The sequence below is a fragment of the Pistacia vera genome, unplaced genomic scaffold (assembly GCF_008641045.1).
Source record: "Pistacia vera cultivar Batoury unplaced genomic scaffold, PisVer_v2 Contig1123, whole genome shotgun sequence".
Classification (NCBI taxonomy): Eukaryota; Viridiplantae; Streptophyta; class Magnoliopsida; order Sapindales; family Anacardiaceae; genus Pistacia; species Pistacia vera.
The window spans coordinates 17,968-42,911 of record NW_022195164.1 but is presented as its reverse complement, the minus strand read 5'-3'; the positions used below and the strand labels follow the sequence as shown (position 1 = coordinate 42,911).

At 35.3% G+C, this 24,944-nt stretch overlaps 2 protein-coding genes across 2 annotated transcripts; one reads left to right on the top strand and one right to left on the bottom strand.

Moving 5' to 3' along the window:
* Positions 1-12,495: 12,495 nt before the first annotated feature.
* Positions 12,496-20,148, top strand: LOC116142176 (clavaminate synthase-like protein At3g21360). The gene is made up of 5 exons (XM_031427617.1): positions 12,496-12,521; positions 12,641-12,812; positions 18,148-18,198; positions 19,449-19,699; positions 19,812-20,148. Exons 1-5 carry the CDS (start codon positions 12,496-12,498, stop codon positions 20,146-20,148), a joined length of 837 nt encoding a protein of 278 aa, XP_031283477.1.
* A 1,005-nt stretch (positions 20,149-21,153) lies between these two features.
* On the bottom strand, positions 21,154-23,966 carry LOC116142183 (AAA-ATPase At3g50940-like). The gene is made up of 3 exons (XM_031427629.1): positions 22,949-23,966; positions 21,861-22,202; positions 21,154-21,777 (listed from the first exon to the last, which is right to left on the bottom strand). Exons 1-3 carry the CDS (start codon positions 23,852-23,854, stop codon positions 21,244-21,246), a joined length of 1,782 nt encoding a protein of 593 aa, XP_031283489.1. The 5' UTR covers positions 23,855-23,966; the 3' UTR covers positions 21,154-21,243.
* Between the last annotated feature and the right edge of the window lie 978 nt (positions 23,967-24,944).

The window sequence follows — 24,944 nt, the reverse complement described above, 5'->3', positions numbered from 1 at the left end:
ATCCTCAAACAAAAGAAATAAAATCCTTCAAAAAGAAAATAACGCAAACTTAACAAGTAAAAAGAAATATAAACTAAAAAAAAAAAAAAAATGCCCAAATTGGATTGTAATGTGAGTCTNTTACATGAGTCAAGATCAAAGGTATAATTTTACAATTCATATTAAATAAAATCTGCAGAAAAATAAATCTGAGTTTAAAGAAAACAAACGCATGTTGGAGGCTCCTCCAAATTTGTCAATGAATGTTTTACTACCAATCCAAGTGTAGGATCGAACCCACGTAGTCCACATGAAGACAATCTCAAAAGAACCAAAGAGGGATTTGCTAGATCCTCTTTGGCTTCAAGATTAAGAAGAAAGGAAATCAATTGAAATTGATTTAGGCTAAAACCCAAATCTGGCGTGGGAGGAGATGGGGCTACTGTGTGTGTTTTTAATTTCAAAGAGAAATCAATTAATTCAATTAATTAACACAAACTTTTCCTTTTATAGTTAATTAAGTTGCCCAAATCCCATATGGAATAGGCTTAGGCTCCAACCCAAACTCCCCATGTTGCCAAACACTCACAATTTGATTTATTTTATTTTCCATCATTATCTCAATTAAAATCAATTAATTATATTTAAATATATATTAACATTTAAAAATAATGATAATATATTTAAATATGTGCAAACACACATTTAAACGTAATTTCACTTATTTAATTTTTCTAACAAATTAAATAAAGGCTACTTTACCTTAGAATATTTAATTGCATTGTGAAATTACCAAAATACCTTTTCGCCTTAAAAGATGAAAACGCCCTTCTTTCTTCTTGGATCTTAAATCATATTCTATGTGTGTGACCCATAGGCTCCTCATCATATTGGCAGTGTATAGTATCGTGATTAATACCAATTAATCGTCTCACTAATACACAGACCAAGATTGGCCCTTAGCAAGGCATCATGGCCACTCGATAGATTCAGATTCAGCAAAGTAGCTACCTGTCAACGATATGGTACCATGCAATTCGATCCTTTCATCATACGTTATCTCGACGAGACGAAGGCATAGAAATAGTATCAACCTTCGATTACTCTCGATATTATTTATTCAGTTTCTGGACCAATAACCCGTATTATAAACTGGATAGAGCAACTACTCAATCTCACTGTGGCCACAGTTTTAGTGTCATTGCCATATACTGAATTGCGTCGTGAGATAACTTTCTCCCATACCTGGNTGTGTGTGTGTGTGTGTGTGTGTGTAGCAAGCACACTAGTCGCACAAGTAATAAAGTGATGAAAAGAGTATTATCCCACATAGATTGTGTGTTAATTACAGAGTCCACTATTCTATTACTAATTGAAGCAAATAAAAATTGGATTGGTAGAGACAAGACAACTAAACTAAAGCAAACTATTGTTAACCACTAGAATCGTAAATAAAACTAAATTAACGCAAATGTATGAAGTTCTCTCAAGAAAAAGAAGTTAGGGTTTATAACTTCACCAAGTTACTCAAACCTAACCTATGAATCCTATTAATCTAAGTTCTAAGGTGATGATTAAAAATCAAACTCCCTAAAGTGTTTGGCATTCCCTCACAGGTTTTACCACCCCACATATTCCTATTAAGCTTCCGCACCCACAAATTGAAGCTTAATAGTTCAAAGCCTCTTAAGCTTCATGAAATTCTATCTAGATTACAAAGGTTGCATTTATCTATCTCTAGTTTTCGCTCAACCTAAGGTATCTATCCCAAGAAGCTCACACATGAATTGCTTCTCAGCCTCATCATGTTGAACATATCATTTGAATAAAAACCCAACATTCAAATACAATTAAAATGGAGATAAACACTTAATCACACCAATAGAACTCAAAATTAACATGCATATCATAGATTAAGCCATTTTAAACATGGATCCATCAAAACCCTAACTAAAACAAATTAGTTCATAATAAAAACGAAAATAAACAAAAACAAAGTAAGAATCTCAGAGTTCATCATGAAAAAGAAATGAAAGAAGACAATGAATCTTCTCTAAATGATGCTTCAATCTTCAATCTTTCTTCTTTTCTTCCAAAACCTTCTCTAATGAACGAACTTCATTTTTAAAAACTCTTAAGTTTTTCTTTTATACTCACATGAAACCCTAGGAAAAGTCGCCCTTTGGATAAATCTCGTTTTATTTTTTAGTGTTTCTCTAGTTTCACCTCCAGTTTGCTTGAAATTCCAAGAGTTTCCTTACTACAGCGAAGGAAAAACCTGACAGTGGTGAAGTTTTGTTTTTCTTGATATATTTACGAAATTTCCCTCTAGCTCGCCGTTTCCCCTGAATCTTCATTCTTTTTGGTTTCCAATCTGATCAAGCTTTAAGGGTGCTTCCAATCGATGCTCAGAACTTCTCCAATCTTATGAATTCATATCTTTGAGTCAAAGAGCTCAAATTTGCTATGATTCGCTCCAGAAGCATGTTTAGGCCTCAGGCATAAAATAAACTATATTTAGTAGCAATCTAGGCCAAAACCAAATAAGAAATATTCGTAATAAAATCAAATGAAAAACAATACAAATGTAGGATTATCAAATACTGCCAAACTGAAGGTTTGCTCATCCTCAAACAAAAGAAATAAAATCCTTCAAAAAGAAAATAACGCAAACTTAACAAGTAAAAAGAAATATAAACTAAAAAAAAAAAAAAAATGCCCAAATTGGATTGTAATGTGAGTCTAAAAAATTGTTAGAACTTTATTACTAGAAAATGCTTAGTACTCCAAAAAGTCATATCATAAATAGACTAACTTTCGGTCCCCTAAGTAGGTAATCCCCACTTCAGCCCACCCTCCGACTTCTAGGGTTATGTTNAAAAACACTCTAAACAGATTTTGCAATCAATCAAACACATTGATCTCAACAAAAATCCATCATGCATTAAACCAAACTTGCAGTTCATCAACAAATCAGATTAACTGATTTAATCAATTTCTCAAAAACATGATTTAAGGCAGATTTTATAAGGCAACATTATATCATCGAATACATGTTGTCAACCATCCAAATAAAAATTGTAAAATTCAGTATCCTAGGCTCTGATACCACTGTTAGTAAACGGTCCCATATACGTAGCGGAAACAAAACAAATAATATAACAGGATCGTCTACATGAACCAAGATCAAGGGTATAATTTTACAATTCATCTTAAATAAAATTTGCAGAAAAATAAATCTGAGTTTAAAGAAAACAAGCGCATGTTGGAGGCTCCTCCAAATTTGTCGACGAATGTTTTGCGACCGATCCAAGTGTAGGATCAAACCCACATAGTCGTTGCCATATACTGAATTGCGCCGTGAGATAACTTTCTCCTATACTCGGGAGTGATGATGTAACGACTCTATTCTACTCATATTCTTTTAAAATATACATAGTAAAAATACATGTAAAATAGCATAAAACGTTGGGCCCAAATTTTTCTTTCATTAAACATATACATTCTTTATACAAAATTCGTATCATGTACAAAAACTATTAAAAACAAGGTGGACGGTGTAGCCATTTCCCTTCGCTTGCCGACGCCCATCCGACCGTGTCCTCACCTAGATCCTGCAAAACATAGGAAATAACGGGGTGAGCACTGAAATAATGCTCAGTAAGCAAATCCTCTATTCATCTAACCTCGTAACTCTTTCTCTAATTCTTTCCTTACATTGCTCATTTACTCTCTCTCTTATACTTCTCTCTATTTTCTCTTTCTCATAACCCGAGTCACAGCCTCATCTTACTGGAGGCACAGTCGGGTCTCGCTCCCACTCTACGTGACGTCTACTCATTCTAGCTGATTGGACTCAGTTATGCATGGATTCGAAACCCTTGGCCATGTGAGTATATAATCTCTCTCTCTCTCTCGGGTACTCTCGGGTACTCTCAAGTATAGCCCTCATCCGCATGCACTCTCACGGGCTACACCACTTCTCTCTCTCATACTCATGCCGCTCTCTCAATGCAGCGTACATGCGGGAATACTGTACCCATTACTCACAGGTTCCCCATCGCACAACCTATTCAAACCTTTCGTTTAGCGCTACTTACTCTTTGTTCTCTAGTGCTCATTCTCTCTTTCTCTTTACTCTTAAAGTAGATTATACTCAAATTCTCTACTATTTCTCTACTCTCTTTCTCTAATGCAATTAATGCATATGGATGACTCATGCTCATTAATGCACTCATGAAATGCAATTATGTCATGTAGCAATAATTAAGGTTCTCTACTCTTACTCATGCCTTACTCAAGCATTTTATCATACAACTCATGTGCATATAAAACTCTATTGTAACAATAACTCTTCTCTTCTCTTAAACCTTCCCAATATGGGAGAAAACTCTCTCATAAACTCTAAATTCCTGTCAATGAAAGAAACACTTCTATAGGGTTTACTCAAACTCCCTACAACTTCACTCAAAACTCAACTCAACACCATAAAATCTCAACATTTCTCATATTCCAATACATTCCATACTCATCAATAACTATAATCTCATCTCATCTCATCTTATCTCAACAACTATAATACATACACAATCATTCATTCATTCATTCATATATACATTTCTACTCGAAGGAGTTCTTAAATCTCAACTTGGGTTGGATTTACTTACTTTGTGAATAAGTGACTTCTCTAACACTTCTCCTTTCCTTTGTTGTCTTGTCTTCTCTCTACAACTTTAAACAATAACAACAATATAAGACTTCAATACAACTATAAACAAACTCACATCTAAAGCAAGAATCCTTACCTTAGGATGCTTTAGATTCAAGCTCTACTAAAATTACCCCAAAACTCCCTAAAACTCCTTGGAAATCTTAGAAAATTGATGGAGAATTGAATGGAAGTAGAGAATGGGTATGGCTATGGAAATAGGTGAAATGAAGGGTTTATTACACTTAACCTTTTTTTAACTCATATTATAACCATCCTTTCCCATTTTGCCCTTGCTCTTCCTTAGAAATTCCATCTATATCCTTTGATTCATTACACTCACACCCCCACACTAACCTATTCTCCATAAAATTTTCATATATTTTACTCCTCACTTTTCCTGCTAATTAGGGGTAGAATGGTCATTTTACCCCTATGGAGAAATATCTAGAAACCTCATTAAACTTTTGAATTGGCCCGTCGTCGCGGCGAAGAAACTTCTGTCGCCCCGACGAAAAGTTACGGAGTCGCGGTGAAGACTATTCTTCGCCCTGGCGAAGATTGAAATTCTAAGATTCCTCAAAACTCAACCAATTTCAAGGCAAACACTCAACCAACTCAACACACAAACTCAATTAAAGCTGACTCAATGAACATTTAAGCAATACAGCAAATCTTAAGTACGTACCTCAAGTGGGGCGTTACAGATGAATCCTCTATCGATCCACCATAGTCTTGATACACTCCTTGATGCAGCCAATCACCACCGTATTGACAGCTCTGAAAAGAACTGCATTAGGCCAGTGTCAAACTACACCAATCGGTGCACAAGGCGCTCTGGTGATCTCAAGTCTAAGGATCACATGCACCACTATTCGTTAGATGATTTGTTCCATAGACACTGGGATTACCATCCATATGGAATCCTCTGGTGGGTCAGTCCAATGAACTTGCTGCGGTGTAATCGCCTACAACAAGCACCCATGTGTTGCACCAGGTTGTCACCAAACAACCTTGACAAGTGAGATCAGTCACTGCCTTTCGACAGGGTCATCAACACTATGATAGCCTTACCGTATTATCTATGCCCTTACTTCAGAATAATACTGGGGCTACGGACGTTTCTAGAATGGCCACCTTATGTGCTCATAGGGTTCTCACTATCAAGATTTGAAACACTTGTTACCCTCGTCACGGTTCTACCATTCTAAGGACATATATCAATACATATTGCAATAATAATGATTTACGCGATATAGAATAAGATGCCTTTTATTATTGATTAATGAACATTATTATAAAGAGTCAATTCTACAATAATTGATTGGCTCTAGGGCACCTACTCCAACAAATTCAACTGTGCATCAGTCAATGTTCTACTAGCATATTGTATGACATGCAAAACTTTATTTTTCCTTTGCCTCAAAACTACCCCTACCACATAATCACTAGCATCACACATTAATTCAAATGGAAGTTCTCAATTAGGAACAACAATAATAGGTTCATATACTAACAATTTCTTAAGAATTCAAAAGCTTGCATACAATCATCATTGAAATCAAATGGTGCATCTTTAATTAATAAATTACAAAGGGTTTTAGAAATCTTAGAAAAATCCTTGATGAATTTTCTATAGAACCCCGCATGCCCAAGGAAACTCTTAACATACTTGACGTTTGTAGGGGGAGGCAACTTCTCAATCACTTCAGTTTTTGCTCAATCTACTTCAATGCCCTTTTTTGAAATCTGATGTCCAAGAATTATAACCTTATGCACCATAAAGTGACATTTTTCCCAGTTGAGGACAAGGTTAGTTTCTTGACAATGCTGCAAAACAAGAGACATGTTAGATAAAAAATTTTCAAATGAAGAACCAAAACTAAGAAATCATCCATGAAGACCTTAATGAATCATTCCACAATATCACTAATTATTGTCATCATATAAGGCTAAAAAGTGTTAGAGCAGGTACCCTAGAGCCAATCAATTATTGCAAAATTGACTCTGTAATAAATGTTTATTTATCAATAAAAGACAGATTCTTCTAAATCATGTATGTAATGATATATGTCCTTAGGATGGTAGAACCATGACGAGGGTATCAAGTGTTTCAAATCTTGATAGTGAGAACCCAGTGATCGTATATGGTGGCCATTCTAGAAATGTCTGTAGCCCCAGTATTATTTTAACCAAGGACGCAAATAATACGATAAGGCTATCATAGTGTTAAACGACCCTGTCGAAAGGCAGTGACTGATCTCACTTGTCAAGGTTGTTTGTCGACAACTTGGAGCAACACATGGGTGCTTGTCAGAGGCAAGTTCACTGGACAGACCCACCATAAGATTCCATATGGATGGTAACCCTAGTGTATATGGAATAAATCCCTAACGGATAGTGGTGCATGTGATCCTTAGACTTGAGATCACCGTAGCGCCTTGTGCACCAAATGGTGTATTTTGACACTAGCCCAACGTAGTTCTATTCAGAGTTATCAATACGATAGTGATTAGCTATATTGAGAAGTTTATCGAGACTATGGTGGATCGACAAAGGATTCATCACTCTTGGGTATGGGAGAAGTTATATCACTGGGTAATTTAGTAACTGGCAATGACACTAAATCTGTGGCCACAGTGGGATTGAGTTGTTGCTCAATCCAATTTAATATTCTTGTCATTGGTTCAGTAACTAAATACAAACTTGTCAAGGATATCTGAGGTTGACACTATTTCTGTACCTCAGTCTCGATGAGATAACAATTGATGAAAGTATTTGATTGCACAATAACCATATCGTTGACAGGCTACAGTTTCCTTGAATCCAAATCTATCGGGTGGCCATGATGCCTTGCTAGGGGCAAATCTTGGTCTGCGTGTAGTGAGACAATTAATTGGTGTTAATCGCAATACTATACACTGTCGATATGATAAGGAGCCTATGGGTCAAACACTTAGAAGATAATTTAAGAATCAATTTGTGAGAAGGGTATTTTCATCTTTCAGGACGAAAAGGTATTTTGGTAATCTCGCAGTGCAATTAAATTTGCTAAGGTTGTTGCCTGTATTTAATGTAATATTAAAATTAAATACATGAGATTGTATTTAAATATATGTATACATATATTTAAATGAATTGTTATTATTAATTAAATTTTAATATATTATTACGTATATTAATTGATTTTAATTATTATAATAATTAATTAATTTAAAATACCAATTACATGGTGTTTGGTTGCAAGGGTAAGCTTGGGTTGGTGCCCATGGGTATTCCTTATTGGAATAGGGTTTTAATTAGTTCCACCATAGTCTTGATACACTCCTTGATGCAGCAATACCACCGTATTGACAGCTCTGAAAAGAACTGCATTAGGCCAGCTCTAACACTTCTCCTTTCCTTTGTTGTCTTATCTTCTCTCTACAACTTTAAACAATAACAATAATATAAGACTTCAATACAACTATAAACAAACTCACATCTAAAGCAAGAATCCTTATCTTAGGATGCTTTAGATTCAAGCTCTACTAAAATTACCCCAAAACTCCCTAAAACTCCTTAGAAATCTTGGAAAATTGAATGAAAGTAGAGAATGGGTATGGCGGTGGAAATGGGTGAAATGAAGGGTTTATTACACTTAACCCTTTTTTAGCTCATATTTTAACCATCCTTTCCCATTTTGCTCTTGCTTTTCCTTGTAAATTCCATCTATATCCTTTGAGTCATTACACTCATAGCCCCACACTAACCTATTCTCCATGAAATTTTCTTACATTTCACTCCCCACTTTTCCTGCTAATTAGGGGTAGAATGGTCATTTTGCCCCTATGGAGACTTCTCTAGAAACCTCAAGAAAACATTTATGCCGTCCCGTCGCAGCAGTGAAGAAAGTTCCATCGCCCCGGCGAAAAATTACAGAACCGACATTGCAACATAGAGCCGCCGTCGCCGCGGCGAAGACTGTAATACCAAGATTCCTCAAATCTCAACTAATTTCAATGCAAACACTCAACATACAAACTCAATGGAAGCTGAATCAATGAACATTTAAATAATACACCAAATAGTAACTACGTACCTCAAGTGAGGCATTACAGGTTATCTTCGTGTGGACTACCGCTGGTTTGATCCTACCCTTGGATCGGTAGCGAAACCCGTTCAGAGACAAGTTGGAGGAGCCTCCAAACGTGCGTATGATTTCTTAACTCTAAACTGATTTTTTCTGCAGATTCTAATATAATGTATAAACTGTAAATTTGTGCCTTGATCTTGGTTCTAAGGAATGATCCATGTTGTAAATAATTTTTGTTTTCCGCTGCCATGACTTGATAATTTCTTAACAAAAGTGATGATTCCAGTCGATTTTCTCAGCAAAATCAACCAAAATCAGCTCCAAATGGCCAGTGGCGAAAGAGGGGTGGAGATGATTTATGTGAATGTCAAATTTTGGGATTGAATTGGGGGTGAGTAATTTGAGACATGTAAATGACCATTTTAGCCTTTCATTGTTAAAAGAAATTTAATGTGTTAATTTAAGTGTAAATTAGAATATATGAAACTAGAGGTACAAACTTGCTATTTCGTTAAACTTTGGGTGGGAATATATGTAAAAAGTTTATAATAAATTTGGGCCTTTTTGGCTTTTTTTTTGGGGGGGGGGGGGGGGGGGGGGGGGGAGGTGGGGGGTGAGGTTCCCTTGGGCTGACTAGGATAAGAAGTTATACACTATTTTCATTTTTGTAATATATGCAAAAAAAAAAAAAAAAAATTATAGAAAAATTGGGCCCTTTTTGACCCTATTTTTGTGGGGCCGTAGGCATGTGGCTCACCTGCCTGCCCCTTGAGCTGGTCGTGTTAAAAGCATACTTTATTTTCCTTCAATTAAAAATGAGGAGAATATCATGGAATATCCATAAAGTTTCTGAATTTATCACTGGGATGATAAATTTCATAACTTTTTTATCAAATGGACCTCAAAGCTTGAAAAATTATCACTAATACTCATTTTCCTTATGAAATGAACTCTTAAAATTTATAAACTTTCTCACAAACATCCATTTGCCCTAACTCCATTACATTGTCGTTAGGCTTACAAAACGCTTTCTTATAAGACTAACCATTATCATTTTATCCCAATACTTTCTTATAAAACCAAAGTTACGTACCATTTCACTCATCTACCACAAATTAATGACAACATAACAAAGTTAGGATATAAAGGTATCAATGATACAATTTTCAAACTTCGAAGGACTATTTAATATAAAGTGTGAAAGTTGTCATCCGAGTGATAAATTGGGAATATGGTATCTCGTTAAAAATATGATCTATGGATTATGAAATACATATATAAAGGATGGATGCATGGTGTGCAAAGAGAGACATAATAGAGTTTGTTGAAGGAAAATTGAAAGAAGAGAAGGTATTTGAGGATTTAGTATTTCCAAAGACACTGAATCCTCCAAATCCTAATGGAACATCTCAATTATTAGTAGATATGATAAAAGAGAAATGTGAATGGTGTATGGGCAAAATATCGTCTTGGGCCTAACGAGGCCTAATAACAAAATAAACATGTCATGGCCCTAGGCCTTAGTCCAATTCCGATTGGGCCTACACTTAAAGTCACCATTTGAACTGCCTACTCCATGAGTTAGGCTATCCTATAAGTTAAGCTAAACTGGGTTCTGGCCCATTAGCCTACAACATTCCATAAATAGGAAATCAGAATCCTATTCTATTTCCTCTTTTGCTAAGATTCTAAATCTTACTCAAACTAGTAAAATTAATCTGATAAATGCAAGAAATCCTATTTGTTTCTTGATAGGGATTATCTCCCAAAACAGGACTCAGTGTCCTACTAGAATTCCAACCCTTTTAGGTTCACTATATAAACAGAGGCATGCCCTCTCATAAGGGGATCGATCTCCAATAATCAATCTCGACTACTCAAAATCACCTCTTCTTACTCCTAAATTCTAGCTCTCGAGAATTCTAAACCTTTGTCGTGGCCTTGACCTCCAACAAGACTCCTGGTAATCTTTCTTTCCCTAAATCTCATTAAATTGTCTCTTTCAGTCTTGCTGACTTAAGCATCGAAGTGCCTATGGCAAACACCACCCCGGTGTTTTTCGTAAGCTTCACGCTTGTTTCCTCGCGTGTGCAGGTGTAGCGGATTGCTGGTGGCCTCAACCTCACGGGATCAGACCCTATTTCCATAAAGGTAGATTTTTTGCATCTACAGTTTGGCGCCCACCGTGGGGCCCTGACAATCATCTGCCAACGACGACTTGCAACATGAGAGGAGGCACATAACTCCCTTCAACTAACATCGTTAATCATAAAGTTCCATCGCGATAAGAAATTTTTTTTTTTTTTTTACTTTTCCTTATTTGTTTATATGTTCATATGCCATATTATATCTATTTGGCATATCCTAATATGTTTTATGCATATTTTATCTATTCAGCATGTAATATGATACCTTGAAGCATCAAAACACAACTCACACTTCTCGTTCTCTGTTTACATATTCTTCGCATCTTTTCTTCTTCTTCTCTCTCTCATACTCACATTTTAAACCACCACAGTTCAAAATCAAATCGAACCAATAAGCTTTGAATTTACAACAAAGCTCAATCTCGGAGCATTATTACTAACTTGATTCAATTTTGTATAGAGTAACAGATTCTTTTGGGGTAAATCAGTAAAAACGGGAAAATAGAATGCAACGTCTGCCATTCCAGATTGGTTTCCCCTACTACCAAATCTGTATCGAGGGCTAACGATCGACACAAGAAAAGGGCGTCCTCAAAGCAACGCATTCTCTACGTCTTTCTTGTTGCTGGCCAAGCGTCAAAAAGTTGGAGAAAAGCCCATTCTCTCAATATCCACATTTTTGCAAGCAGCCTACAACAATGTTCTTCTCACTATTCTAAATTTTTTATATGCAATGAATAACTATCTAAAGTTCATCATGTTACTATATTTCAATCCTGCAACTGTAAAAATGCTAAGCAATCTGAAGCTACGTTTTTTCCCGGAAGGCGCAATTGCTTTGGACCTCCTAGTTGCAACTAGTGCGTACATCTACACATTGATCTTTGTAATAGTTCCATCTTTGGCCTCCATCTACAATGAATACGCTCTAAAAAGCCAATATGGCACAAGCGTCTATCTACAGAATGTTAATGTTGTAGCCATGTCGAATTACCAAATCCCACAAACCTTAAATTGAACCCCCTTAGTCCATGGCAACTGGTAAAAATATACACTGACTAGTTTCGACTTCCTGCCGTCAATGCCAAGATACCACTTAGCTCGTTCAAAGCAAAGTCAAACCAAGAGTGAAATGCCCAACTATACTGACTCCCCTTCAGAATTACCAAATCCCATTCCCCTCCCAAATCCTATTTCGAAACCACAAAAGCCAAACACTTCCAAATACTAAAGGTCCTTCAAAAATTGCTCATCCCGTGTTCTATCCAACATCCATAAAAAAACTACTCAAAATAATGCCAAAGTCATCTTTAGCAAACTTAAAACTTTTATTCAAGACAAACCCAAATTTTTCTTCTTCAAAAGTCAACAAAAATTGCCTCAGATTCATCCAAGAGTAGCCTAGAAGGTTTTAAGAACACGAAAAGAATAGAGAAAAACAAAATGAAAGAATCAGGAGAAATCACCCACACCTTCGGCTGGAAATAGTAAAACTCAAAAAAAGAAGAAAAAGGAAAAAAAAAATTACAAGTTTTGAATGAATGCCAAAGCATTATTTTATGGCATTTAATGCACCTTGGTTAAAAATGCCATGTGGCAAAATTCTGGAAAGGTGAGTTTTTTTAATTATTTTCGGCCTCCTGTACAATGAGCCCATATTCCATATTTGTGCTCACATGCTTTGATCAGAGTTTTATTTGGAATTCTATAAAAATCTAATTCGTTTTGCAGAATGAACAATGGCCCTACTCGACTTGGTCCGCCGAGTAGGCAACACGTGAAGATTCATCTCAATCGGCCCTACAACTCCTACTCAATTTTGTCTCCATGCGGCTTTGATCACACTACAACAAGAACTCTCTCCACTCGGCTCAGTCAACTAGAGGTGGACAAAATGGGCCAGGTTAGGCGGGTCAACCCTAACCCGGCCCGTAATGAAGAGGGTTCAACCCGCCAGCAACCCCCGGGCGGGCTGGGTTGCAAAATGGCAACCTGCCGGCCTTTTGCAACCCGGCCTGCCTGGGGGTTGCTATTTTGTCCTCTCTGCAGGAGGACCGCAACCCGGCGGGTTGCAGGCGGGTTGGCTGTTGCCAACGGCCAACCTGCCGGGTTGGCCAAAAAAAAATTAAAAAAAATGTAAATTTTTTTTTAAATTACAGTTTTACCCTTGAAATATAGCCGTTTTATAGCCATTGGAGGGGTCTTTTTCGTCATTTTCTTTCCCAATTTTTTTCTATAAATTGGCCCTAAACTCTCATATTTTTCTCACAACTCAAATTCTCTCATTCTCTCATATTCTCTAATCTCTATTCTCTCAATTATTCATTTATTCTCTTAATCTTTTTGTTATCAATTTGCTCTTATTTTAATTTTTATTAGTTTTTGCAATTTTCAATTCATATTTCCAATTTTCCAAATTCCAATTTCCATATTCCAATTCTCTTTCTTTAATTTTTATTTCTTCTACATCAATTTTTTTTTCAACTACAATGGATAGATATTTCTCTCCCCTCAATTTCAATGATGAAGAAAACTACTATCCTAGTCCTAGTCCCGCTGATTTTACTATGAATGCAGGAGATTCAAATAGTCCCGCTGTCCCAATCCCAGTCTCAGAATCCGATACACCTCAAAATATGCCGTCGATTCCAACAGCTCCCGGTGGTTCTAGAAGTCGTCCTCGTAATCGTCGTCCTCGTCCAACTTCATCTCAAGCTGAGGCGGGATCATCAACTGCCGTCGAAAGCGAAGACAGACACACATCAGACGTTTGGGCGCATTTCGACAAGTTTTACGAGACAGAAAATGGCGTTCAAGTCAAGAAAGCAAGATGCAAATATTGTGCAAATGTTTATAAAGCTGATTCAGGTAATGGTACTAGTACTTTAAAAAGGCATGCTAATAAACATATTAATCAACATGGAAATAGAGAAAGCAATCAAACTCAAATAACTAATATGGGTACTACTTGGCGTTATAATTCTGATGTATATAGGGAACAGTTAGCTTTATATATTGCTGCATCTGATCAACCTATTAATATGGCAGAAGATAAATATTTTGAAAGATTTGTTCAAAATTCATTTTTTCCAGGATTTAAAAGTTATTCTAAAACTGCAACTAGAAATGATTTAATAAAATTGTTTAAAAAAATGAAATTAGAATTAAAAAATAAATTTCATACTTGTCATATTAGTGTGGCTTTAACTGCTGATATTTGGAGTGGTAGAGCTAAACAAGATTATATTTGTGTGACTAGTCATTATTTTGATAATGAATTTAAATTAAATAAATCTTTATTAGGATTTAGATTAATGGATGTGGATCATAGTGGTTTAGAAATCTATAATAAAATTATTGAAGTTTTAGAAGATTATGATATTATTGATAAAGTGATAAGTTTAACTTTAGATAATGCAAGTTCTAATAGTAAAGCTATAGAATTTTTTCAAAATAATTATCTTTTATATAATAATTTGAAGTTTTTTCACCAACGTTGTGCATGTCATGTTATTAATTTAATTGTGAAAAGTGGTATGAAAACAATTAAAAAAAATATTGATAGAATTAGGGAATCTTTAGCTTGGATTACTAGTAGTAATAAAAGAAATGCTGAATTTCAAGAAGCTTGTATAAAATCAAATATGTCTCCTAGAACTTTTGCATTAGATATGCCTGTTAGATGGAATAGTACTTATTTAATGCTTGATTCATGTTTACCTTATGCTAATATAATTAGTTATTTTGTAGCAAATAATAGAGGTCCTCATCATTTGGTAGAAAATGATTGGAAGATAGCTAAAGTATTTCATTCTTTTCTCAAATGTTTTTACCAAGCCACTTTACAACTTTCTGGTGTGTATTATCCTACTAGTCCATTGGTAATACATGCAATTATAAAAATTTCCGAGTTATTTACAAAAAACAAAGATGATGAAATTTTACATGCACCAATAAAGGCAATGGAAAAAAAATTTTTGAAATATTGGAGACCCGTTCCTTTTCTTTATTGTTTAGGTGCTATATTTGATCCTAGAATTAAATTAGCACGTTTAGAAAATGGTCTTGACAATTTAAGTGAAAATTTACAAAACGAATCATATATCAATCAAATAGGAGAGGTAAAAAATAGTCTTTTCGAAGTATATTTCCAATATGAAAACAGGTATGGGAACCCGCAGTCGCAAAGAGGCGAAATATCCAGAGAAGCTGTAGCAGAAGAAACAAATGAAGACTTATTCTCTTGGAATGCACTGAATAGGCCGAAGAGGACCCGAGTCCGAAGCACAGCCTCCTCTTCAGACGCACCACCACCAACAACAACAACAACTAATATGCTGTCCTCCATGGAGTCGCAGAGTAATGAACTTCAACAATATTTGGCAACCCCCGAAATGTTTTCAACAGGTCACTTTGATCTCTTAGAGTATTGGAGAGCCAGAAAATGTATTTTTCCGGTATTATCAAGACTTGCCTTGGATGTTTTCGCTGTTCCTGTCTCAACCGTCTCATCCGAACAAACATTTAGTGCAAGTGGAAGGATTTTAAATGAAAGGAGGACTAAACTTGCTCCAAAAATGATTGAAGTCCTCACATGTCTTCGAGATTGGGAACGATCGCGCCATCAAGATCAATACGAGGTTATCGACAATACTTTAGTAGAATCATTTCAATTTTGTAATATAGATGATACAGATGAGGGAGGTCCTAGTGAACCACCCCCAAATTAGTTGTTTTGTAAAATGTAATTTGTAAATTAATTGTCAATTATTGCACTCTTTTTTCTTTACCAAGTTTTTCTCCCATTGGGTTTTTCTTGGTGAGGTTTTTAACGAGGCAATAATTGTTGTAATTTCTTATTTTATTTTTTGATAAATGAATAAGTCTAATTTTTCTTATATTACAATTTTATTGTATTAAAATTGAATTAATATTTGAAATGTTAACCAAAAAAAAAAAAATTGAATTGAATTGAATTATTGATATTTGAAAAGTTAACTAAAAACAATTATATTTATAATTATTTATTTGAAAAGTTAAATTAAAAAAACAAAAAAAAAAAAAAAATCTGGCTAACCTGGCCCGGACTGCGCCTAACCCGGTGGGTTAGGGCCGGGCCAGCCATTTTCTCAAAAATGGCGGGCCTAACCCAGCCCGCCTTTGTTGGCGGGCAGGTTAGGCTCGACCCGCCAAAGAATGTAACCCGCCGCGGGCCGGGCCGGGCGGGTTACTTTTCCACATTTACAGTCAACTGAGTGAGAGAAATAAAAAATTGAAAGTGGTTTTCTTTGTCAGCTTGATTTGACTCAACACACCTTCCCCACGCGATATAATGGGCCGAGCCAAGTGGATTCCAAGCTACCTCACAACAAGGATATAATCCCTCAAATTATTTATACTTGGGATAGGTCCAAATAAGTCCATTCGACACATACCCAATCACCCCATGTGACAAAAGTACGCCCAAGTAACAACTATAAAAGTCATCACTCAGCTCGGCGAAAGAATGAAAATACGGTTTTATGATTAGCATTCCGTTCGGCCATAAGTTCATTTGGCTTATTACTTCTCCATACGGCTTATTACTTGATACATGCATGTCATTTCTCCATTTAAGTTTTGTTTTTCATTTGATCTTACACATGCACGTCATGCTGCCATGCATATTATTTCTCCCTAAGACTTATTCTCCATTTGACTTACTCGGTTTCTTGTTGATAAATGCACTACATGCATGCCATTTCTCCATCTAAGTTTTATTTTCATTTGGTCTTGCACATGCACACCATAAATTACTTCTCCATTCTGCTCAGTCACCTTCAAACAAACATCGAAAGCTTCATGTGAACAACCTCAAGCTTCAAAGACCAGCTCCATACAAGATTAAGCCTAATACGTTGATGTTCAACTACAAGCCAGTCACGCCGACTCAGCCACAAGGCTTAATGCTTTGAATTTCAACTACAAGTCGTCACGCTGACTCGGCCACAAGGTTTAATACATTGATTTTCAACTACAAGTCGGTCATGCCAACTTGAACACAAGGCCTAATGCTTTGAATTTCAACTACAAGTTGGTCACGCCAACTTGACCCTTGAATTTCAACTACACGTCAGTCACGCCGACTCGACCACAAGGCCTAATGCCTTGAATTTCAACCACAAGTCTGTCACACCGACTCGGTCACAAGGCCCAATGCCTTGAGAGTTCAACTACAAGTTGGTCTTGCCAACTTGACCATATAACCTAACGCCTAGGTTTTTTATTACAAGTCGATAACTCCTCCCAACCCTGGTTGGTCGAGCAAATTTCTCCTAACTCATGTTGATTGAGCGAACCTCCATGATTCTCCCAACTCCGGTTGGTTGAGCATTCACCTCCCAACTCAGGTTGGTCGAACAAACTCTTCCTAACTCAAATTGGTCGAGCAAACTCTTCTTAACTCAGGTTGGTCAAGCAAACTTTCTCTAGACAACGATCCATCCGACCTAATGAGCTGCTGGCGCTGATCCACTCAGTTTGCACTCATTTGATTAAATCTACTCTCTAAGCTAAATTCCCTTTAACTTAGAGAGTGGAGGGCTAACTGTATGGGCAAAAAATCGTCTTGGGTCTAACAAGGCCCAATAACGAAATAAACATGTCACGGCCCCAGACCTTAGTCCAATTCCGATTGGGTCTACGCTTAAACTCATCTTGTGAACTGTCTACTCCATGAGTTGGGCTATCCTACAAGTTAAGCTAAACTAGGTTCCAGCCCATTAGCCTACAACACTCTATAAATAGGAAATCAGAATCCTATTCTATTTCCTCTTTTGCTAAGATTCTGAATCTTACTCAAACTAGAAAAATTAATCTAATAAAGGCAAGAAATATTATTTCTTTCCTGATAGGGATTATCTCCCAAAATAGGACTTAGTGTCCTACTAGAATTCCAACCTTTTTTGGTTCACTATATAAACAAAGGCATGCCCTCTCATAAGGGGATCGATCTCCAATAATCAATCTCAACTACTTAAAATCACCTCTCCTTACTCCTAAATTCTGACTCTCGAGAATTCTACACCTTCGCCATGGCCCTGACCTCCAACAAGACTCCTAGTAATCTTTCTTTCCCTAAATCTCATTAAATCGTCTCTTTCAGTTTTACTGACTTAAGCATCGAAGTGCCTACGGCAAATACCATCCCGGTGTTTTTCGTAAGCTTCACGCTTATTTCCTTGCGTGTGCATGTGTAGCGAATTGCTGGTGGCCTCAACTTCACGGGATCAGACCCTATTTCCATAAAGGTATATTTTTTGCATTTACAAATGGCTAAGTGATTTATTAAAATGCCATAATGCAATCTTGTTTAGAGGATTTAACGTGTTGTCTCTAGAGGAGTTCCGATAGGTAGTTGAGTCGTTTGAATGGGAGGAGATGTCGTACATGGGGCCAACAAATCGAGTGACGGTGACAAATCGCATTTACAATGCAAATGAAGCTCCTCTCCACCAGTTTATCAACTTTCACCATGAGATGTTTTTGGCAAGTTTATTTATTTTAATTTTCTTTTAAATAACTTTTTAATTTGCTAATCTCCTATGATTAAGTTTAACTAATCTCTTAATTCTTATCAAAATCTAGCTAGGAAAGAGGGTGGAGTGGCATGCATTTTGAATCTGGAAGTTTCAAATAAAGGAGAAAGGAAAAATCAATCTTATATTGCAAATTCGCTTCTCTTTTATTAAGTATTTTTTGCTCCTCTTTTATTGCAAGATAATTTGCTTTTCTTTATAGTACATCATCTTATTTTGAAGTATATTTAACTCTATTCTATCAAAAAAAAAAATAGTAATATATAAGACCTATGGTTAAGTATTAAAAGCTGTAGCAGCTCATTCTTAATTACAAATAATATATAATAATATATAATAATATAAAGAATAGCTTGATCAAAAAAGTGATAAAATTAATTAAGCTTCATAGAGCTGTACATAATTAATTATTTAGGATATAGAGTAATTCTTAGTAAAGACGTTTTCATTTAAATTTTGTATGTATCATGTTAAATATCATTTGGTTTATCATATTAGACTAAAATGACATTTTACAAAAAATCCGATAACATTTCAGTACGTAAGGGGAGATGTTGGGCTCAATGATTCAATATTAATTTATCCCTTTTCTTTCTTCTTCTTCGTATGTTTTTTTTTTTGTTTTTTTTTTTCAATGACAAGGGGGTTCAGGTTTGGGACGGCAAAGTTGTTTATTTTATTGTATGGAACCTAAATTTTAATATTCTTTAATTTTTCTTTTCCTTTATATTAGTTGCTTTGTTAATACTAAACACATTTGACATATCTGGTATCTCCGTCACCATTATGAGATGAGATAAATATATATTAAATTAAGTTGCTTTAAAATTAATAACAGTTGTTTTTTATATATTAAAATCACTATAAAAAGAAAAGAAAATAGTTTTACACTATTTCTATAATATTTTAACCTTAAATAAATGGATTTATATTAATTATAATGTGTGGATGTGAACGTGCAGACTAAAGAATATCCTTCAAATATAATGTTTCTATGCACACAGCCGTCTCCTGAAGGTGGAGAGACATGCATACTGCCTAGTCACATTATAGTAAGCAAGATGGAAAAAGAGGTTCCAGAATTTGTTTCCAAATTAGAAACAAATGGTTTTATTTTCAAAATAAAGACTGCAAATGTTAATTCAAATGCTATCCTTGGTACAACATGGAAGTCTTATTTGAACACTGAAGATGAAGTTGAAGCCAAAAAGAGGTATGTATATGTTTATGAATCTCAATTATTCTTATTCAACAATCAAATTAATGCATTCATCCTTATAAATATTAGTAATAGCTAGAATAACTTGTCTTGTAGATCATTGGAGAAAGCGTCGTTGCAATTCAGTGGAATTCAATGAAGATGGGAGTGCAGAGTTTTTGTATGGACCATTAAATCCAATAAGGGAGTTTGAAGGAAAGAGGGTTTGGTTTATACGAATAGTGAGGCATTCTGCAAATAAAAAAGACACTAGTACTAGTTTTGGAGATGGCACTCCTCTTCTAACAAATGCCTTAGAAACCTACCAAAATATACTGGATGAAGTGTGTGTTGACATCAAATGGGAAAAGGGAGATGTAATGTTGCTTGACAATTTATCTGTTCAACATGGAAGGCGTCCTGCCAAGCCACCGCGTTCTGCATTTGTGTCCTTGTGCAAATAAGATAATTACTATCTTGCTGACAATAAGGAATGATAGTGACAATCGTGAGTGCAAAAATCTTTCTCGTGTTACATATTAATTTTTAATAAAATAAAATATATATTATATTTATTTTGAATATAGCACATGACATGATTGTTGCACTTGTGACTGTAGCTGTCTTACATTATGTAAGACAACTGCTTTGCCTTTGCGCAATAATTGAGCCTTTTAAATTGTGATTTGGATTACTACTGTACAGCCCCTTGGGCCTAACAACAATATATAATTGAGCCCATCTATGAAACTACTATTCAACTAATATTATTAAATAATCATATAGTTGTAATCATGGTTGTTAGTATCCTATTATACGCGATACGTATCCTATGATAGGATTCGATATGGGTCACCAATGATACGTATCGGAGAGTGTATTATAAACTTTTCGATACGTTGATATGTATCATACGATATGATATGTATCCGTTTGTATCCTTAAAAATATCAATATAAATCGATACGACTTTATTAATTTGGGCCAAATGTCGAAAAAAAATTTCAGGTCGAATCCAGGTCACCCAACCCGGTTCACTAAAACCTACTCAAATTTGCTCATTTTGCATGGAGAAAGTGAAAAGAAAGATGTATTATCTATTTTGCATGATAATAATAATACAAGTGGAGTTATAAATATTAACATTGATTTTAGAAATGATATGAATGGTTAAGAGGAAATGATATAGGTTCTTAATTTTGTGATTAATTTTGATTATGTAATACCATAATTTAAAGTCAATAATACCACAAAATTTGTTAATTAATTTTGAGGATGATGTTAATTTTTAGAAAAAAAATTATTTTTTTATTTATTTTTATTTTTATTTTTTGAAAAAGGTATATCATACGATACGGTATACGATTCGAAAAATTCAGTTTTCAATATACAATACAATACACGATTTGACAATCATTGATGTAATAATATTATACTTGTATAAAAAATGAGCATTAACACTGCCGAAATTAATACATAATGATATGTATTTAATTAACTGCTAATATTTAAACATCATGCTCCAATTTGATTACATAAATGCATATCTAATTAATGTCTCAAAGCAGTCCCTGTACCAGAGATTTGGTCTCGCAACAAGTGAGTTTAACCTGAGCACCAAAAATGGTATCAGAAAGCTTCTCGGATACAGCCTTCAACTCAATCAATCGCATTGCATTGCTTATCTCATCCAATCTCTTATGCAGCCACCCCACTTCAATTTTCACCGATTCAAGATCTTCAACCTCAGAGATCATCGCCTTCACCTCAACTTCTGTCAAATCTTGTAGCTTGGTTGCATGTAACTTTTGGATTATCCCACAAAGAATCTCCAAGAAAGATGAAGTACATTGCATAGAGTGCAATGTTGTGTTGGCCGCAATGTCTCCATGCTTCGAAAACATAGCTTTAAGTATAGCCACAAGTTCTTCCTTAATCGTATACTTAGAAATTAACGCTTCATTCTTCATCAAATCATTTGTCGATTCACCTATCTCATTGGTAATAAAAGCTTCGCCTTGACGTTGAATTTTCTGATTCGAGTTGTTGTGATTCTCTTGCTCTGCTGCAACTGAGGATCGGTCTTCTGATTCCTATATAAATCGACAAGTCAAAGAATTTTGATTAATTTCTTTCACAAATTTTAAAGTATCCGCAACGAGAAATGTTGAACTACCTTATTCTCCAAAAACTTGACCAAGTCCTCAAGAGAAGTCTTAGAATTTTCGGTTGTCATAAGCACACCTGCAACATCAGCAGGGGAAACTTTAACCTTTGCAGTAAGTTTTTCAATAATGGGAAAGAGTTCATCATTGAAAATCTCTAAGTAGTTGGCTGCAAGCTGCTTGAAGGTAGATAATGTGCAATAGGAGAGGTTAATGTGCACATCCATGCGCCCTGGTCGCAGTAAGGCAGGGTCAATTCTTTCTTTATAATTAGTAGTGAAAACTGTGATCTTTTCTTCTCCACAGCATGACAACAGTCCATCAATTGCATTCAGAAGTCCGGCAAGAGTCACCTATTTTGGATAAATTCATAGGAGTCAATAGCTACCAAATAAACACAAAATTTAAGGCATATAGTGAAATCATAACTTGTACAATTACTTCTAGAGTAGTGGTATATTTTCTTGAATAAAATTTCAAATTTCTCATTCTGAATGGTCTGTCGTCTTATGTGACGTTGACATATCACTTACCACCTTAACTCTTCATTTATACGTCAAAATCACATAAGATAATGTATTACATGAAATGAAAATTTGAAAATATCATTTAAAAGGTATAGTATTATTCTTACTTCCATTATGACTTATTTATTGATTATAAGGGTTGAGTCCCTCAAGTATAAAAGAGCCCTCCTTTTCAAAAACCAATATATATATATATATATATAACATTGACAAGAACCTAAAAGGTTGAAAGTAACAGATTGAAAATCTTTAAGTAACAAAATCCCAATAAAAATAACTTGAAAGATCCCACGAGAAAGAAACACATTTCTGAAATTAAAGCTTAAAAAATAACAAACAAGACAATTATTAGCCTGAAAAACATGTTTAATTGCATCAATCAATCAAGTACTCTCTTTCTCTGGGCTTACAGTTACATAGCCCAAAAGGCTTAAACAATCTCTCTAACCAACCACACAAGCAACACACCGAACAAGAAAAAACCTTAATTTAAAATAAAGCAATCATAGAAATAAACCAAGACTATGATTAAGTAAATCAAGTTTAAGACCATATAAACATCAATTAATTACCTGAGGACCCCTATAGGAATCAGATTCACTCTTCTCAGCTTCACGATTTGTTAGCTTAATAGAGCAGTCAATATCCTCCACTACAAGAATGGAACGGCTAGGCACATGAAGCAACAAATTTTCAAGAGTAGAATCAGAGTTAACAGCCGATAAATTCATATTATACACATCATAATTCATATAATTCGCCATTGCAGCAATCAAGCTGGACTTCCCAGTCCCTGGTGGACCATATAACAAATAGCCCCTCTTCCAAACTTTCCCAATCGTCTTATAATACTCTTTTGCATTTCGAAATCTATCAAGATCCTTCACCACTTTCTCCTTCAAATCACCATCCATAACCAGCGTTTTAAACGTCATGGGGTGGTCAAGATTCATCCTATTCGAACTCCACCGGTCATGTCTCACTGTGTGAAACTTCACAATCTTGTTTTGGTCCTTCAAGAATTTCGCCATGTCGAGAATATGAGGAAGGTAATTGTTCTTCACCATTTCTGCTTGCATTTTATGAAACCTAAGCTCGTACCATCTGGTCTCCAACTGCGAGGTGGAGTTGAAATCAGTGTTGTACTTCCACTTCATGGGGACATCTTGAAACTTGTCCACAATCTCGGAGTTTCTCTCGAGGCCAAACATCAAGTTTCGGATTTTTTCGCTTTTGCCGACGGTTAGACGCTGAGGGAGAGCGGAGTTGGACAAAGCATGGCCGTCAAGGTAGGCGACAACGGCGTAGAAGAGACGGTTGCTTGAACCTTCATGGGATTCTTTGATGGAGATGGTGATCTCAGTGGAGAAACGGCGAGTGAAACTCCAGAAGTAGGTGCGTAATTCTTCTGGGACAATATCGTTAACTGTGCTACGGAGGATAGCGACTGAAGCCACCACGGAGAAGGCTGATCCCATTTTGCTTCTGTTTTCTGTTTTATTGGTACTTTCCAATGCAATAATAATTCTTCAAATGACCGACAGAGCAAAGAGCTTATAAAGTTGCTGTAACCCGATATAACTCAACACTTGTAACGCAATTGCATGTGGACTTTGAGTTTGAGACGTTTGTACTTTCTAATAAAATTATTCAAAAATAAATATGAAACTTGACAATAAAAATAAGGATTTTATAAAATAATTCTATTCCAAAAATTTAAACATTAATATCTGACAAATTATCAACAATAAAATGACTTGTAATCAACTAATAGATGTCTATCAGTTGACTGTTGGTCATTTAATCGATAAAAAATATACTTGTTCTTATTAGATAGAATGAAACAAAACTAATTCTATTTTAAAATTTTTAAAAGGGAAATTGAAACCTTAGCCAGTTCTCTATGAAAATAATAATATTCTTATTAGGTTTGAAATATTTTTATTACTATATGAAGATTTCATGTTAGACCATAAAAAATTGAGAATCAAAATGATATTAATGGCTGACGATAAACAAAAGCGGAGTTGAATTTTGATAGCTTTAGATGAACGGATGAAGTTTCCTTCCTTTAACTTTAACCTTTATGAATAATTATGTTAGACTATCTTCAACTTTACACGCACGAAGAGAACCACATGGAGTTTGTCGTTTTAAGTTGATAATGGAGATTAAATAAGAACCGTCTTTCTTTTTCTTCCTTTTTAAATTTCCCAGAAGGTGGACTGAAATTATTAGATTAATTAGTTACTTACGTCATTAAATTTCCAAGATAGGCGATTATAGTCTCCTCGTAAAGATTCTTGAAGGTTCTTGGACGGTTTTGAAAGAAGAATAAAATTGAATGAAGAAACTGAGAGAGAGAGAAATTAGTTAAGTTGGAAAGAATGAGACTTTTGTCTTGCTCATTAATCTTTTCCTTGAACGTTTATATTACACGGAATGTTTATATAGGCAACGGTTTATACAGAAACGCACCGCATTGGGTCAAGTTTCTGTTTCTTACATTTTAGTCCCTTTGCCTAATATTTCCCCTTAAACAAAGCATCTTTGCTTTCAGTCTTTGCC